Source organism: Rosa chinensis, chromosome 6, assembly GCF_002994745.2.
Source record: "Rosa chinensis cultivar Old Blush chromosome 6, RchiOBHm-V2, whole genome shotgun sequence".
Lineage (NCBI taxonomy): Eukaryota > Viridiplantae > Streptophyta > Magnoliopsida > Rosales > Rosaceae > Rosa > Rosa chinensis.
In genome coordinates, this window is record NC_037093.1 from 56,194,866 (window position 1) to 56,211,633 (window position 16,768).

The 16,768-nt window shown below is 38.6% G+C and overlaps 4 protein-coding genes across 4 annotated transcripts; all 4 read right to left on the minus strand.

Annotated features, from left to right (window-relative positions):
• Positions 1 to 99: 99 nt before the first annotated feature.
• Positions 100 to 1,642, minus strand: LOC112172308 (heat shock factor-binding protein). The gene is made up of 5 exons (XM_024309595.2): positions 1,482 to 1,642; positions 1,146 to 1,199; positions 1,009 to 1,032; positions 880 to 922; positions 100 to 545 (listed from the first exon to the last, which is right to left on the minus strand). The coding sequence occupies exons 1-5, from the start codon at positions 1,482 to 1,484 to the stop codon at positions 400 to 402; spliced, it is 270 nt and encodes an 89-aa protein (XP_024165363.1). The 5' UTR covers positions 1,485 to 1,642; the 3' UTR covers positions 100 to 399.
• A 1,191-nt stretch (positions 1,643 to 2,833) lies between these two features.
• LOC112171620 (galactinol synthase 2) lies at positions 2,834 to 4,677 on the minus strand. Its single transcript, XM_024308780.2, has 4 exons — positions 4,311 to 4,677; positions 3,429 to 3,749; positions 3,190 to 3,324; positions 2,834 to 3,095 (listed from the first exon to the last, which is right to left on the minus strand). Exons 1-4 carry the CDS (start codon positions 4,617 to 4,619, stop codon positions 2,910 to 2,912), a joined length of 951 nt encoding a protein of 316 aa, XP_024164548.2. The 5' UTR covers positions 4,620 to 4,677; the 3' UTR covers positions 2,834 to 2,909.
• A 1,077-nt stretch (positions 4,678 to 5,754) lies between these two features.
• LOC112172534 (dol-P-Man:Man(5)GlcNAc(2)-PP-Dol alpha-1,3-mannosyltransferase) lies at positions 5,755 to 8,841 on the minus strand. The gene is made up of 13 exons (XM_024309925.2): positions 8,583 to 8,841; positions 8,468 to 8,502; positions 8,252 to 8,389; positions 7,988 to 8,056; positions 7,720 to 7,877; positions 7,579 to 7,645; positions 7,434 to 7,487; positions 7,075 to 7,163; positions 6,853 to 6,969; positions 6,530 to 6,633; positions 6,370 to 6,448; positions 6,221 to 6,277; positions 5,755 to 6,116 (listed from the first exon to the last, which is right to left on the minus strand). Exons 1-13 carry the CDS (start codon positions 8,755 to 8,757, stop codon positions 5,945 to 5,947), a joined length of 1,314 nt encoding a protein of 437 aa, XP_024165693.1. The 5' UTR covers positions 8,758 to 8,841; the 3' UTR covers positions 5,755 to 5,944.
• Positions 8,842 to 12,335: 3,494 nt separating this feature from the next.
• LOC112172443 (epoxide hydrolase A) lies at positions 12,336 to 13,758 on the minus strand. Its single transcript, XM_024309786.2, has 2 exons — positions 13,131 to 13,758; positions 12,336 to 13,031 (listed from the first exon to the last, which is right to left on the minus strand). Exons 1-2 carry the CDS (start codon positions 13,599 to 13,601, stop codon positions 12,537 to 12,539), a joined length of 966 nt encoding a protein of 321 aa, XP_024165554.1. The 5' UTR covers positions 13,602 to 13,758; the 3' UTR covers positions 12,336 to 12,536.
• Between the last annotated feature and the right edge of the window lie 3,010 nt (positions 13,759 to 16,768).

The window sequence follows — 16,768 nt, forward strand, 5'->3', positions numbered from 1 at the left end:
TCCTTTTTGGTGTTTTATCAGTAGTAGCATTTAGCATTTTGGGTGTCAGAAAGTTTTTCCAGCAACCAAGCCATCTCAGCAATTCAAAATACACAACAGTGAATTGTTAAACACTTATGCAGAATATTTTTATAAGTCGGGCTCAAAAGAGGGCCAGTAGCTACAGAAACAATCAATTAACACGAAATCGTCTCAAAATGACTGATTTTGAAAGATAGATCACCAACATCCTAATAGCTACATCACGACCAGCTGGGGTTCGGATCATCTCCTAGAAACTCCAGCTTTTACACAATCTCGTACAAGAAAAATGACATCAAAAACAAAAACTACTAAATCCAATGTGAAGCATACACAATGTTAATTGATAATCCAAAAGAGCATGGATTATAACTAGTTTCATGCTGAACCTTCATCTTGCTTCCCTCCATCTTCATCAGACTTGGACTGGGGGGCGGGAGATGGAGAGCCTTCGATTCCCATCTCTGTTCTTAGGTCACCGATGCTACGTTCCAACTCGTTAATGCGGTTTCCCATCTCATCAAGTGCATCGCAGTTAAGAAAAACAAAACAATTATTTCATTCTAACCATTACAGGGATATGATACAGATACTGAAGTTTTAATTCCATTAAGATCCAATTATCTGAAGTGGCAGCCTAAACCAGAAACCACACACATATATGATATGAAATTATGAACAGATCTTCCCACGGTGGCAGTTCAATGACAGTTTAAGCACTTCCGATAACCATTCCTAAACCAACTCGTTTTAGATTAACTACAAATATTCATAAAACTAGTTAAACAACTTGGGCAATGCACACCCTAGCATGCAAAGATGATTGCTTATAACTTGAAGAATCAGAGAAAAGGATATTCTTTGTAACAATGTTGTCAGACATCGATTGGAACCTAGTTTGCTGCATAAATAAACAGAAATTTTATAAGTTAAACAGTTAAATCCCCATACTTGACCAAACACAAGCTCTAGGTTACTATAACTCACCATCTGTTGAAGCAGATTTTGCACCTGCACAATCACAATTCACACAAGAAGTGCACAAAAATCATGATCAGAAAACAATAATGCCCCAATATTCTCTAAATTTCTAACTCCAACACACAGAAACAAATGGCACTCACAAAAGCAGACATATCAGCAGTGCTCTGCTTCGAATCCTCCGAATCGTGCCCGTCCTGCAAAGAAAACCAATTTCACACACCGAACGAGTTACCCAAAAGCTCCCTAACGACATGTCGTATGAACAATTAGGGCCAAAACCACCCCCGAGTTTCAGAGAAACAGAAAGCATTTGTGTACAATTGAAATCCAAACTCGTAGAAATGCGGAGCTACAACAAATCTAAATGGGAAATCTTTTAATTGAAATCTGAAATGGAATTCCGGAACCCTAAGGGCCTCATTGCACGAAATTAGAAAACCAAAAACAAAGCGAAAAGAAAATTGGGTTGCCATTACCATATCTGAAAGTTTGAGAGAGATCGCCTTCGTGAGGTCTGAGTAGCTAAAATGCCGAGAGCCCAAGATTGTGTCTTTGAAATATTGAGATATGAATTCTGGTCTCTATGTCCCTTAAAGCTTTGAGATTTGATTGTGAGGGTGGAGTTACTAATATGCCATTGTCTGCAAAAGTGAATTTTTTCAATGAGTTTGGAATTATATTTTAGATGGGAGGCTTATATGGGCATTTTAGTTTGTTGACAAGTCTAAGAGCTAAGAGCGCCACAAAAATTTCAAATTTCAAATTCTCTTTTTCAATCAGTTTGGACACACCCAACTAATTCACTTCTAGTTATTTCTTTGAGAAGAAAATGGGATGCAAGTCAAACACGAAAGAAATAAGAAAAGAAATTTCAATGTCTCGATCTCATTATTTGTCGAATATCTCTTATCTATTTTATTATAAATTATTAGTGATATGTTATCTTTCTTTTTTCTTGAATTTGGTAGCTCTTTATTTATCCACCTCCTCCAATCTCATTGCAGTGCTTGTAGGATTTGACGGATGAAAAGATCAAAGCATCTTGTCGAAAAAGATTTGCTTCACATGGACAGGCTCATTAGTTAGTATAGATTGGTATTCGATTTTTTACTCCATAAATATATATAAAATAAAAAAGTATGAGAAAATTTGAAAAGACGTCAAATCATTATTGTATTTCAAAAAATAAATAAATATTATGTAGGAAGCTACCGGAGAAAGAAGTCGAGACCAAAGTGAGAGTTTAGGGCACTGAACACGGAGACCAAATTGATCCTCGGTCTCTTATCCTGTAATTTGGTCCCTTTCTCTTAGTTAGAATTTTAATAGGGTCTTGTCATTCTTATTACTCAACTTCACAACCTAGGCGAACTCTAATTCAATATCTTGAATTAAAATTTTATATTTCATTTAACAAAAAAGGCGGATATCAAATGTCAAAATGCTAAAACCAACATCTCTTCTTCTCCTCCTTCTTCTTCTTCTTCGTTTAGTCTCTCCTCCTTCGCCGTCTAGAACTTCTCTTGACCAAGGGCCTTGGTCCAAGGTGAATAAGAGCTGGGCTTTTGACCGAAAACTAATATATAAAAAGTGTCACACTTTTTTTGGTGAACTATTCGTTAGCAAAAACTTAGAAAAAATAATTAACTAATAAAAGGAATGCATTTTTGCTGATAGAATATATGTCAAAAAGAGACTCCTATAAAAAAACAGGGACATATTGTTGCCAACAAATAGTTCGTTTCAAAATTTCATATAAATAAACACACTTATGCCAACGACATTTTCATCGACAAAAGCCTCTCATAAAAAACAAAAGTATTTTTCTTTGTGACTCTGAATAATTATAAGTTTCCACCCTTGGAAATAAACATTAGATCCTGGCATGGCCTGAAAAAAATAAATTAGGCAGCCGAAGGAGCACTTCTTTCTTCACCATCAATCACCGGATCAAACAAGCTAGCAACCGGGACCTTCTTCAAATCCAACGACCTGTCATCGTAAATGTCCCACCACTTCTTCACCAGCATCTTTATGTCTTCTCTTTCCATGTTCTCCTCCTCTCCTGTATACCTCCATGGCTTTGATCCCTATTCAATAAAAGAGGATTAACTAGTGTGATGACAGCGATTAAAATGGATGGTTCTAACCGTTCTATCATTGTACATGTCCAACACAACTCACCGCAGCACAATAGTGAACAACTTTCAGAGCATCAATCTTTACATTCTCAGGATGTCGCCATAACATGGCAAGAATGAAGTTGTACTCTGAAGGGATAGGCTTGTAGACATCCCTAAAGAAGAAGTTCAACAAGTCCTGCAAACATAAATGAATTAATTACGTCTGAGTAACTGAATCCTCAAAGTAGTAATAGAAAAACGAAAAACGAAAAATAAAAATATTTTCTTATTACGACATACTTGCTCAGCAAAAGGAGTGGGAGGAGTATTTTTGAGGAATGTCAATAGGTTATTGTAAGTGGAGAGCTTAGGCTCATAGACGAACATGCCAGCGTTGAAGTAAGGTGCGGGTGGAGATCCTAACTCAGCAGGCCACTGAACCTTTTCCGGACATTGTTGGCAATATCCGATCTCACTTTGAGGAGTGTGACTCCATGTTTTTTCACAGAAACAATCCATGACAGCATAGAAATACCCATCCGGGAGGTGAAAGAGGTGATCAATGTTGTCAAAGACTTGTATGTCTCCGTCCAAGTATATCATCTTGCTATACTCCACAAACTAAACAGATATTGGCCATACCACATGCAGAAGCATCGATCAGTGACAGATAAATAGATAGATTGCCAAAGGTTTCTTTCCAATGCGTAGATGAATACAATCAAATCTATATTACATATATATATATATATATATATATATATATATATATATATATATATATAAACGGAGATTTTGACATAACAAACAACTTTGTTTTAAAAAAAAGAAACAGAAATAACATACAACGTACTAGATGTGAAAGATTACTAGTGGCAAACATATAGATAATCGATCATCTTAATCAACTGATTTACAATGTCTTACTACAACGCATCCATTGACATGCCCTATCCTTTACTCTTATCTTAGTTAACCCTAGGAAGCAGCCTCATCATTTTTATGCCTGATTACTCTAAGACTAAGTAGAGTAATCAAACATGCTGGATGGATCTATCCCTTACAAAACCCTAGATCATAGATGGACATTTACCATTGAATGAAGATCACAAGAAAGCACCATATATACTGCATGTCACTTTGGAAAATCAATTGGATATTTATGGAACGACATATACGTACATTGAAAATCCGAAGCTTTGAATAGTTGATGACATAATATGCCATGGCAAACTCGGCTTGGTGATTTTCCGGAGGGTACACAGGCTCAATGTCCCGGACAATGCAGCCCTGAGACTCGAGAATCTTCCGGTGCTCCTCTGGGACATCTGGAAGCACCGCCACAACAAGTGGGTATTGGGATTTGGCCTTTCTCAAGCCCTTGGCCAAACCCACAACTCCCTTCACATAGTCTTTGTTGCCTGCCAAAAAAGTAACATAGGCTTTGCTAGCCAAGTTCACAGTAGGAACATCCATTGCAATGGAACACATTATAGTAAATGATCAATTACAAGAGACAAAAGTATGCAGAAACTATGGGGATTTTGGATATAGGGTTTTGGCGATCTTTATATAAGTTTTGTGGGAAGTATTAATGTTGAAGGCTTAGCAAGGAAACTGCGGATAACTAGACTATAATCTTTTCATCATGCATGATCTTTGATATTTAATTATTTATAGTGCGAATAATTAATTATAGAGTTAATATATCCCTCAAATTTTGCCGCGAGCTTTATACCCAAAAAGGAAATTAATTGTGTCGTAATTCAAATGTCATCGATCAGCCTATGCTTCCAAATAATTGACAGAATTATTGGTTTAATAAAAATGTTAGTTTTCAAGAAAAATTAACAACCGGTTCATAAGCAACTTTAAAGATTGCCAGAAGCAATTTTCCGGAATTATCCAAGTGCTAACATATTTTGTAGTAGTTGCAGAATCTGCACTAATCATTCTCGTTCTAGAAGGAATGAAAACAAATGTACTGAACAGGAAAGAGTGACCAACAAGACATTCCATTTCGGATTTCGTAGATTTCTAGCTACATTGCCACATAAAATCGGTGTATTTCCGGCATCATATTTATAGTTAGCGCATTTATCATAGTTCGAAGTCCCAGCTCCATATCCAGGCCACGGCTAATATCATAACTACTAAATTTATCTTCTTCTGTAATTTTCTTTTTTACCAAGGCAGTTTGCAAATTTACTAAAGAATATTGCAAGAAAAAAAAAACAATCAAAGTTATATTGCTTACCAAAAACAAAGACAGGAAGATATCTCATTTTTATACGTGAAATCAAAATTGCACTTTTTGATAGGGTCCTTGTGATTACGATTAATGAACGTCAATAAACTCATAATGATTTTTTTCTTCTCCGAAATCCAATCAAAATCACATCTTGTCGCGGAAACAATTAATGATTTGCATCCTGATCCTACATCAAAGCCTGTCCTATATCTTGACTGATTTTAGCTAATTGATTCAAAATCAAATTACAGAAGACGGCTAAATTAAGGTATTAATTATGATTTTGGGAAAGAAGAATAACCAATTTGCATGCATGTTTAAGTTTAACCTTGTCATGAAGTAACAAAAAGAGGTCGATTTTTTTTTCCCGTATAGTTGCTGTCAAATTGCGCTCAGTGTGTAACTTGAATTCTACAGAAGAGGAGGACTGATTAAAATCCATACAAGAACAACAAGTGGAGTAAACAGAGCGAACTGCTTTTGTTGAGAGAACCAAATCACATTGTTTAAAAAAGAAGAAGAAAGGACGGCAGTTCCCTCTGCTATAAACCCAACAAATACAGCTTCATTTGTGTTTGTCTTCAGTCGATACTTTCTTGTCCACGTAAGGATATTCAGATGGGGCAGACCACAGACCAAATAGTATTACTAAGTGGAGACCAAGAAGCAATGCTGATGAGTAAAGGTTGGAAGGATACACATTCCAGCAAAGCTCCACCCCAGTAAACAATATTACCCTGCCAGGAAAGAAGTTGAATCAGCAAATGGCTGTCATCAAGTAATAATGATGCAACAAATATTACAGGTTACGTAACTCAAGATTTAAGATTGAGCAGCCTACCGTAGAAACAAAGGAAAAGGTGTTTTCCACAATAAATAAGGTAATGTGTGGAAATACCTGCACTCAGACGTATTAAGATCTTTCAGCACTTGTCATAATTCATACAGAATATCATCCAGCACAGTCAACTTGTATCAAAACAAACTTACCAAGAGTAGAATTGATAATGCAGTGATCGGGCACATAGAATGCCGATGAAATTTCCAACGAACATAGTTGTCAGAATATCTGAAATAATCAGATGCACTTGAGCATCAGTTCAAGGAAGAAAAGGAAAGGAAAAAAACTGATCACAGAGGCTCAACTTACGTTCTCTCTTAAGAGCCTTGTAGGAATGGGTATTTGTTAGAGAAAATTTGAGTTTTATAGAAACAAGTCTAGAATACAAAAATTTGAAAACTCCTCCTTCATGCCTGCACATGACCAAGACCAAACATATCATTGCAACGATAATCATCTCTAAATCCCAGTGGTTTGTCAAGATTCTAGGGAATTGCATGTTATTACAGTATAGGACCTAACTCCGAGTCAGCATCTCAGATGATGGCCCAATGGCCCATAGTCCATACTTGGTGATAGTCACACGTACACATGTCAATAATAAAAGCAGGTAAGCAAAACAATACACTTACTTGCACCATCGATAGTGAGCAAAAGCTGCAAGTAAAACAAGGTGTACAACCAGCAAAGAGATCGCAAATGCCTTGGAGACGAATATTGACTCAGGAAGGAACTTGAAATTAACAGACCTGAAAAACAGTCTGCATATTATTTTTCTCTTTAATTGCACAAAACAATTAAAACAAAAAATGACATAACTTATACAGATTTTAAGTTGCAAGTAAAGAATGTACCAGAAGTGGATGAATACACGGCCAAGATTAAAGGCTCCTGAGATGTATGCAAATGGATGAGACATGATGAAAGGTAACCCCAGCAGTATCTGCAGAGCCATTCACCAAGTAGCTGTCAAGCGTTAACAAATGAACAGCATAACTGAACAATGCTCTTGAAATGAGGATCTTGAAATCCAGCTCACCTACCAATGTTGGAATAAAACACATACATCAACTTCATCATTACAAGAGTTGACTAGTCTGTAAATGTGAAAAAATAAAAGGATGTAACTCAAGGCTACAAAGCTGAATATAAATGAAAATTCCACCCCTATACAGACTTAGTCTCTTAAAAACAAAAGGGACAAGATAAGCACCTGGACAAGAGCTGCACCAAACAAAGCTGATATCACTCCACTGATATCCATAGCCTGTAAAGATGTGTAGCTGGTTGAGCAATTTTAACAAATAATTCAGGTGCAAATTTTAAAAGAGCAACAGCTGCAGAAAAAATAATATTACCTTTAACATGAGGAGTAGAAGAGGTGGAGCATAGAGGAGCACATTCATCTTTATCGAAACAGCACCACTAGGTGGATCAGAAAGCACAAGTTAAACAAATATCGCCGTACCTAGATAAATTTCATCAGGTGAAAATTGTACCTGAAAATGATCAATCCAAGATGCCACCTTTGGTGAAGAAATGAGGCTAATGAAGCATGCAGTAGCAACATGGCCAAACAGTCATTAAAAAGTCGGAGCACAAAAATAGAATGCACTCTTTTCGATAGACAAAGCAACGCAAGAGCCCACCATGGAACCTGTTCAACAACCAAAGAACAATGGAACCGCAGAAAGATAATCCATCAGCATTTTCAAAATCAGGTTACATTTTGAAACTTCCACAACTCGGCTCAAATGTTTTGCTCACCACATCAGTCTTCACATAGATGTAAAACATGATTCCCAAGTTTATAGTGTACAGAACCCCAAACAAAATCTGCAACAGTGAAACAGAAATATAAAGGATCAGATGAAACTAGGGAACAACATCATATCAGGTAAAATGTCAGCAATCAGGGAAACATTAAACCTTTCCGTTACGAAACCACAAAGATACACGACAACATAAATCTTGCGTGTAACATCATTCAATTCCCAATCCAAACTTAAATTTTTCAGAAAACAGAAGTACCTGAGCTGGATGAACTTGGCTTCCTGTAACATACTGAATAGCAGAATAAGCATATAAAAAACCAGCAGGATACACCAGTGGCCCTGTGTCTCCTTTCAAGTTACTATAGTCTCTTTCTCCACCAAGAAACCCATTGACCTGTTTGTTCAACATTACAACATAATCAACGGCGAGTTCGATTTTTCCGAAATCAAAATGGGGAAGAAGATCACTCACCTGAGACATGTACGCGTCCCAATCGATCTTCGTATCTGAAAACCGTACATTCAGAGTATCAGGTAGCTATAATCGCACACACATGGCGTATATGTACATGAGGGAAAAGGCTTACAAGGGACGTAGGCAATGATAAGGGCGGTGAGGACCGCATCGAAGACGAGCAAAGCGGAGGCGGAGGCTACCTTAGGGTTTTGGAACAGTGTGGGGATCCAGGGCTTGGAAATTTGGTGCCGCTCCGACGATTTCGCCCGCCGCGCCGGTTTGACCGCCATGGTTGAATTGCTCATGGACTCTGAAGCAACTGGAGCTGGAGACTCCGATCAACAATAGAAGCAGCAAAAAGGCCTGCCCGACTATCAAGCCCAGGCCCAACAAACAATGTAGTTAGACCGGCCCAAAGGGATTAATGCGGAAATAAAGAGTACACACATTTGATGATAGAAGAAAGATCATGATTTTTTTTTTTTTTTTTTTTTTGAAATTGAAAGATCATGAACTTTGTTCGACCGAATCAACATGCTAGGTTAAAATTGAGCAGCATGAGTTCAACTTTGGTGACTGGTCATGCTATCATGACATACACATACAAAACATGACTTGGCATTTAGATACTGTATAAGATTTAGATAATAAGTAACAATATGGAACTGAAAGGGTGTAAATTTTACTTTTTGGATAAGCAAAATATGAGAATAAGAATGGAACCACGAATACAAACTACGATATAGATTACTATGTATGAAATGTTGGAGAAAACCTTAATTACATTTACTCTAAAATTGTGGCCTTACTGACTTCTACTGTTTGGGAACACACATAAAATGTCCCAAATACTAAGCAAGATTAAAACAAGATATTAAGGGTACAATGTTGATACCATACTTAATTGAGTATGCAGTTCATAAATACTTTTTAATATAGGGTCTTGTGATCTTGGGATGACTAGAAGTTACTCCTTTGGATTACACTGTCACATTAAGATTTCTCCTTATGTACAACCAAGTATTTGTCCAAATAACCACTGCAAGTGGCCTAATGGTTCTTGCCTAGTTGGTTGTGCTCCCCAACCTAGGTTCGAACCTCGAAGCTGTCAAAGTGGGCAGGCACTGTGCTGCAATGCACAGTTTGAGTATTTCACATGCGCCGAAGAGTTTTATCTTGGGCCTAGGAAGCCTTTGGGTTCCCCTTGACAAAGTCAAAAAAAAAAAAAAAAATTGTCCATTCCTATAATTGCTAATAGTTGATTTTTTTTGAAATTTCATCATAAATCTAATATTTTTTGTACGAGAATTTGTTGTAAAGTATTACCCAAAAAAAATTAGCTAGAAGAAATGCAACACCAAAAGAAAATTATGTACCTATAATGAGAATAAATTGCAACGATATTACAATTTAAATATCAGGTGCGGATTTATATAGAATAATTAGTGTAATTTCTACATCATGACTAATACAAATCAGGTCTTTTAATAATAAAAGTTAGAAGCTGCCTCTCTTTCTCTCTTAAAATTAGGGTTAGGTTTTCTCTGCATTCTTCAACACCACCATAAATTCTATTGATGTTATGGCTGCTCGACTCGCTTCCTCTCTCGCCATCGCTGAGGAGAAGAGGCAAGTCTATTTGAGACCAACATAGGGGAAGGGTATGAGGCAATTGGACGTGTTTTTGGTGGGGAAACTTCACACTGCTCAAGAATATCAGGTCTAATTGTATATGGGGATGTTCCACAATGCTTGGAGAGTCAATGGTACTCTGCAGGTTAAAGGGTCTTTTTCACACTGTCGGACCCTGCAGACTGAGTTCGAATCTAGAGGGTGCACCATGGGGGTTTAATCATGCTCCTGTGGCTGTGGCCTGTTACGATGGCGTTACTCTAGTCGAGCAGGTGCCTCTCATCATGGCATCATACTAGATCACCTTTCAAGGGATCCCTCATGGTTTTCGATCTGAAAAAGTGATGACAATGATCAGATACACGCTTAGAGACTTTCAAGAGATCGACAAGCCCGAAAAACGGGTTTGAAAACTCTAGATTAGGGTTGAGATCCCTCTGAACCAATCTCTGTCCTTTAAATGAAGGTATTGGGTGGAAGATGAAGTCGAGTTCCTCTGCAAGTTCATATATGATAATTGGTCGTTGTGTTATATGTGGCTTGGGACACATGTTGGGTTGCTTGCTCTCCGGCCTTGGACGAAGATAATGCAGAGGCGGAGTTTACCACAATTTCGTGATTAGCAAGTGAGAACTAGTCAAATGATTTATTTTGAGTAGGAGGCCAGATTTGTTCACTCTTGTATAGGTTTGCTTAATTGTGAGCGTCCTAGTGAACTTAGATAGGTTTTCTGAATTTTTTTACCGGATTTCTTATGTAACTTTTTGTAGACTCTAGCTTTTGTCTATTGATCTAATGAATTCAACCTCTATTTAAAAAAAAAAAATATATATATATATATATATAGAGGCCCGATCAAGAGAGGATGTCCGCACTTTCGCTAAAGTGCGGACGACGGCGCTGCAGCCCCCCTCAGGCCCAAGGACTAAAATATCGAATATCGAGGATATATCGATAGTATGAAAAATGGAAATTTCGACGGAAATATCGAGGAAATATTGATATCGGTAAATATTCAAGAAAAATGATAGAAATTTAGGGAATAATTTGGAAATTTTAAATGAAACTTTTGCATATGTTGATTTAATCAATTATCTACTACATTTCAAAAGAAAATGTTGAATAAACATTTTTACATATTGAGTTGTAGTAATTTAAGCTAAATTAGTATATGCTGAATCATATGATATATCTTGAAATTTAACTAAGAACTCTCAATGTTTTTTATAATAAATGGAATGGTAAACATAATTAATTAGCTCAATAAAATAGACTATAGAAACCAAAGATTAAGTAATATTAAATAATTATGTACCTAATTTTGTATTATTGAAATAAGAGCAAAAGAGTTTCTCAAAAACAATAAACAAAAATAAGAGCATAAGATATATTTGGTGTGTTCCATAAGGCTGCGGAAGATGATTTGTGAAATGAATTCAATGAAAATGTTACTTTTCTATGGTAAAAGGTTATTCATAATTTACAGATCAGGTATTTATATAAAAATATGTAGTGATGAAGGAGTGACCATTGTGCTAGGAATGGTTGAGTTGCCTTGATTCTCTTCAAGCAACCAAGGTTCGAAACTTCGAATCACGAACATAGCGCGTGCATTTGATTTTTGTCTGCAATTTCAAGTCAGTTGGGCACGTGGGCTTTCAGGCTTTGGGTTGGGCCACATGATAGATGAAAAATTGGTCTGGAATTGCGCGAAAATTTCCCCAAATCACGGAAATTTCGTATATTTCGCGAAATATTCGAAAATATGGCGAAATATCCATAATTTCGGCCGAAATTTATCTGGTAAGTAAGGATAATATTGAGGTCTCCAAAAAACGAAAATTTCGCCGAAATTTCGGCGATAGGCCTTGACGGCGGCGCGAATTGGATCGGAAGGAGGCCAGAAGCATCCCAGACGGCTTATGGACATCGATCAAGGTCGGAGGAGGTCGAGGTTACAGGTTTCTGGGCAGCAACCTCACCTGCAACTGCAACCTGACCTGCAACGCTGCAACCTCGTCGCCGGAGACTCCACCCGACTGCAGACTGGTCCATCTGACCCCTGGCCTCCCTCCGCGCGCGCGTGTGTATATATATATATATATATATATATATATTTATAAACAGGTCTTTAAAGAACCAGAAATATATTAATCAACTTGTATGAAGTGGAGAATCATTGGTTATTGATCCAATTATTATTGGTCGTTGGTGCAAATTCAATTAAGGTACAGTAACAGAAATTATGGATCACTAACAGAAATTATGGATCACTCATTGATCCAATCTTGAAAGCAAACGACATTGGTAGTAGTGCCAAGATTACAACCATTATTGAATGAATACCACGGAAGCAACTTGGGATAAAACAACAAAGCTACTAGCTAGCTAGCTACAGAATTATAACAAACACTAGCAAAGATAATGCGTGAATAAGAGAAAAACAGATTAGCTAGTCAAATTTCTTGAAGAAGTCGTAAATGTGTTGATTGATCTCCTCGGGCCTTTCTTCATTGATGAAATGTGCAACTCCTTCCATCACAACCACCTCTTCCAGCAGCGGCACATATTTCTTGAACCCACCTTTGTGTATGTAATCCTTGGCGCCCATGGAATTATAAACCAGGTCTTGGTCTCCCACAATGAACTTAACCGGAACTAGAATCCGAGCCCCGGTCCAGGGTGCAGTCAGTTCCCAATTCCGGTCCAAGTTTCGGAAGTAATTCAAGGCACCGGTGAAGCCCTTCTTCTCGAAATTGCTGGCGTAGTAGTGGATATCATCCTCAGACAACCAGCTCGGCAATGTGATCAGAGCGTCAGGGCTGGCATTTCCAAACCCTTTACCTTTAGGAAGCAAAAGCGGACCGGGATTGCGGTTGGTTAGGAATTCCTTCATGACTCTAGCACAACCAAGGTTGGCAAGCTCGTCTTCTATGTCACCTTCTTCCTAAAATATGAATGAACAGTACGGATTATGAAACTACACTACATTGGATATATGCATAATATAAGAAAGAGTTTTGACACGAGTGAACACTAAAAGAACCTGAAATCTGCACATGTAATAGTCACCGCCATAAACAGCTTTCAGGGCTTGAATAGGCTTGTACTGAGGATTTCTTGGAGTGAAGGCAACGCTCATGTTGACCAAAGCCTTGACTCGGTCGGGCCGAAACAAGCAAAGGTGCCAAGCGATGACTGCACCCCAGTCGTGGCCGACCACAAACACCTTCTCCTGATCGGCGGCGACGGCGTCCAAAAGCGCTATGAGATCTCCGACCACGTGGAGGCACGTGTAGCTCGAAGCCTCAGCCGGCGCGTCCGTGTCGCCAAAGCCACGGAGGTCCGGCGCCACGGCACGGTAGCCGAGGGAGGCCAAGGCGTGCATCTGGTGCCTCCAGCAGTACCAGAGCTCCGGGAAGCCGTGGAGGAATAGGATCACCGGGCCTTGACCTTTCTCGGCCACGTGCATGTTGATGCCGTTCACTCGGATCGTCCTGTGCTCTATTCCCTCCATTTCTTCTTCTTCTTTCTCGATATCCTATGGTATCTAGCTCTCTGATATATAGCGTTCCTAAGCGTGATTACTGTTAATTAGAAACGTTACGAACCGTTAATTACGTCTGGAATAGGAAGGAAAGACAATCGGAAACAGATTGTTAGTTAAAAAAAAGGAAGAGTATATATAAGACGATCGAGTATGATGTAAATATATCAGAAATTGACTTGTATTAGTCCATATCAAACCCGCGTGAAACACATGCCATGAAGAATGTGACAAAATATGATTATCGAGTCCCATACTCTTGTCAGTCTTGTGGTAGCCAAAATAGACCCATATCCTTTTGGCCTTATGGCACTGTTTTCAAAAATATAAAATATCATTTTTGGCTCCATACCTATGTTCATACCAGCCATCCAAATCTTAATATTCAACCCCAACCCCACTGATGTTGACAATTCTTCAATTGGCTCTCATGAGTCTCATCTTCAAGGTTGCTTTGCATGGTTTTTGAATTCAAATTCAAGAAGATCTTGTTCGAATTTGTATATGGATACAAAATCATCTTTCACATGTTTCCGTTCCATATAGGGTATATTTCGTTAAAACTGGTTTTTCTTTTCCTTACATAAAAACAATTTTTTTTTTTAATTAGAAGTTGAAAGCATTGGATCAACAACTAGAAAAATGGCTAGAGACTATAAACACTTATTTTTTACAACAAACCAACCAACTCTCTATCCAAGCATTGTAGCTCATTACAGTCTAATAAAGCTCGCTTAAAAGCAAGCCTAGTACACACACAAAAAAAATCTTGCCTCGTAAGAAAAATCAATCATCTAACCCTCACCTAGCTACACTTAATTGTGCTACAAATGAAGAATAAAAACATCTCCAAAAGCTCCTAGAACCTATCTCTGCGCACACTAGGCTAGCTTGCGCCAGCAGGCACGGATCCAGGGGTGGGCTGAGGTGTGCTGCACCACACCTCAACATTTTGGAGAAAAAAAAAGAAGATTATATATATATGCTGCAACAAGCCAACAACTCTCTTTTTTGGGAGAGGATCCTCTCCTAAGCTCATTCCCCTCCTTTTGTTCTTTATTTTTCTCTTCCTTCAGGCCTATCGAAGTGCCTCTCCCCCCCCCCCCCCCCCCCCTTCTTGTTCTTGTTCTTGTTCTGCTCCTTTTTCACTCAGCAATCGGCACCAATACAATCAGCAACTAATCAAGTGGGTTTCAATTGAATTTCATGCAAAAGAGTTTTGGATTTTATGAAAATCTTGATGAGATTTGACAAGGAACACCCATCCCAAATCAAACCAATCAATTAGATCCAAAACCCCAAATTCAGCCCCAAAATAATAGAAGGTGCAAAAACACAAATCTCAAGTTGTAATATAACCCAAGAAGGAAATAGCATCCGAATGGTGGGGCATCGAATCAGACGGCCGCATTGTCCTCCACTCCACATCTGAAATGGAAATGGCGTCTTCTCCGTCGCCGCTTTCCCTTTCTCCAAAGTCCAAACCCAGTAAGCTTCACTAGGTAGCCACAAAGAGAATGGCTAGAGCAAAGGTACAAAGAGATTAACGAATCCCAATGTTACCATACGAAATTCATAGTGCTTCAATATGAATGGCGCTCTCTTGGATTTAACGATAACACTTGCCAAGCACGGTAAAAACTTGGCCACCTTCCGGCAATCGGAGCCGGCCTCCCTCAGTGCCTCGCCATTCCTTGTAACTACATCTTTTTGCTTTGCTCATGCATTTGGTTGGGTTTTTCTCCAACTTAATACCCAGTTCATCTTCCATATCCATTTGATTACAACTGGAACTTTGATGGATTGAGTTTTGATTTTTTTGTTAAGTCATGAATATGTACGATAGAAGAGACTGGAAGAGGGAGGAAGAAGAGAGAATAGAGGAGAGATAGAGTTAGGACAAAAATCTGAAAAGGGTATTATTGTTAAATTAGTAACTCAAGAAGATTTTGACCATTGGATACAATATTAGCCACGTGTCAGAATCTAGTGAAAAGCTTAGGCAGGTTAGGAGGGGAATGAGCTTAGGAGAGGATTTGGATCCCTCTTTTTTCTCCCCTTTTCTCCTCATCTGTTGTCCCCTCCTCACCTTTTCTCCCCTTCTCTCCTCTTTTCTGTCTTTTCTCCCCTCTTATGTGACTCCCCTCCTCACCTTTTCTCCCATTTTCTCCTCCTTTCTGTCTTTTCTCCCATTTTCTCCCTCTTTTTTGTCGTCCTCTCCTCACCTCTCTCTGCACATCAGCGTCGGTCTCTCACCTCTCTCTACCAAGTCACTCACTCCTCTCCTCAGCACTCAGCACTCTGCTCTCATTCTCTCCACTTTATTGAGGTATGAATTTTTCCGATGAAATTAGAATGTGATTTAGGTTAGAATTTGGGTATTTCTAGTTTTGTTGATGTAAGGGATCATTAATATTGTTGACTCATCTTCTAAGCATGCATCTGAGTTAAAATCTATTCAAGAAGTTGAAGTTGTGGAACAAATTGCTGTTGGGGAACTTGAAACTAGAAAGTGAGCTAACCAGAGACATGCAATTTGCAAAGAGCTGGAGCTACTCAGTGGAGTTCAAAGTATTATTCTATCAAGAACTTGATGAAATTGTACAACTCAACTAGTTCAGTCTTGAAAAACATGATAGATAATGGACTCAATGGGAAACATACGTGGAGAGGTTTGGGGGCTTCTAAAGCTCTTAGATCATTTGACAAGTGTTATACAATTGAGATATACCATCAAAACGAAGTAGAATTTACCAAATTTTTAAGAATAATTTTTCTTGCCAGCATAAGGTCAATTTAGCACACCTCAAATTTAATTTCTGGTTCCGTGCCTGTGCGCCAGTCACATTCAAGATAGTTATCAACTCCCATATAAGTCGTGATCCGAATAGAGTAACACTTGAAGACCAATATCTCAGCCCAAAATACCCAAGCCCAAATCACTAAGTAATAAGTTAGGGTTCCAAGACACCCTCCTTGCAAACCCTTGACTTGGGCCCAATCAACCCAAACCCAGACTCAGGCCTCCATGTCCAACTCCAAGTCCAGGCCCAACACTAACTCCCTACTGAACCAGGGCTCCTTCCTCTAACTCCTACAGCCGCTACACTAGAACACCACCGCCGACGTTAGTAACA

Excerpts from the sequence above, each read along its gene's own strand:
- LOC112172534 (XM_024309925.2), bottom strand. The coding sequence starts at position 8,757 with ATGAGCAATTCAACCATGGCGGTCAAACCGGCGCGGCGGGCGAAATCG. Across the intron at positions 7,646-7,719 it reads CTTGGATTGATCATTTTCAG|TGGTGCTGTTTCGATAAAGA; the intron begins GTACAATTTTCA and ends TGATCCACCTAG. Across the intron at positions 6,634-6,852 it reads GCTCACTATCGATGGTGCAA|GCATGAAGGAGGAGTTTTCA; the intron begins GTAAGTGTATTG and ends GGTCATGTGCAG.
- LOC112172308 (XM_024309595.2), bottom strand. Across the intron at positions 1,033-1,145 it reads CTGCTGATATGTCTGCTTTT|GTGCAAAATCTGCTTCAACA; the intron begins GTGAGTGCCATT and ends GTGATTGTGCAG. Across the intron at positions 546-879 it reads TGACAACATTGTTACAAAGA|TTGATGAGATGGGAAACCGC; the intron begins ATATCCTTTTCT and ends ACTGCGATGCAC.
- LOC112171620 (XM_024308780.2), bottom strand. The coding sequence starts at position 4,619 with ATGTGTTCCATTGCAATGGATGTTCCTACTGTGAACTTGGCTAGCAAA. Across the intron at positions 3,750-4,310 it reads CAAAGCTTCGGATTTTCAAT|TTTGTGGAGTATAGCAAGAT; the intron begins GTACGTATATGT and ends ATATCTGTTTAG. Across the intron at positions 3,325-3,428 it reads CCACTCCTTTTGCTGAGCAA|GACTTGTTGAACTTCTTCTT; the intron begins GTATGTCGTAAT and ends TTATGTTTGCAG.
- LOC112172443 (XM_024309786.2), bottom strand. The coding sequence starts at position 13,601 with ATGGAGGGAATAGAGCACAGGACGATCCGAGTGAACGGCATCAACATG. Across the intron at positions 13,032-13,130 it reads ATTACATGTGCAGATTTCAG|GAAGAAGGTGACATAGAAGA; the intron begins GTTCTTTTAGTG and ends TTCATATTTTAG.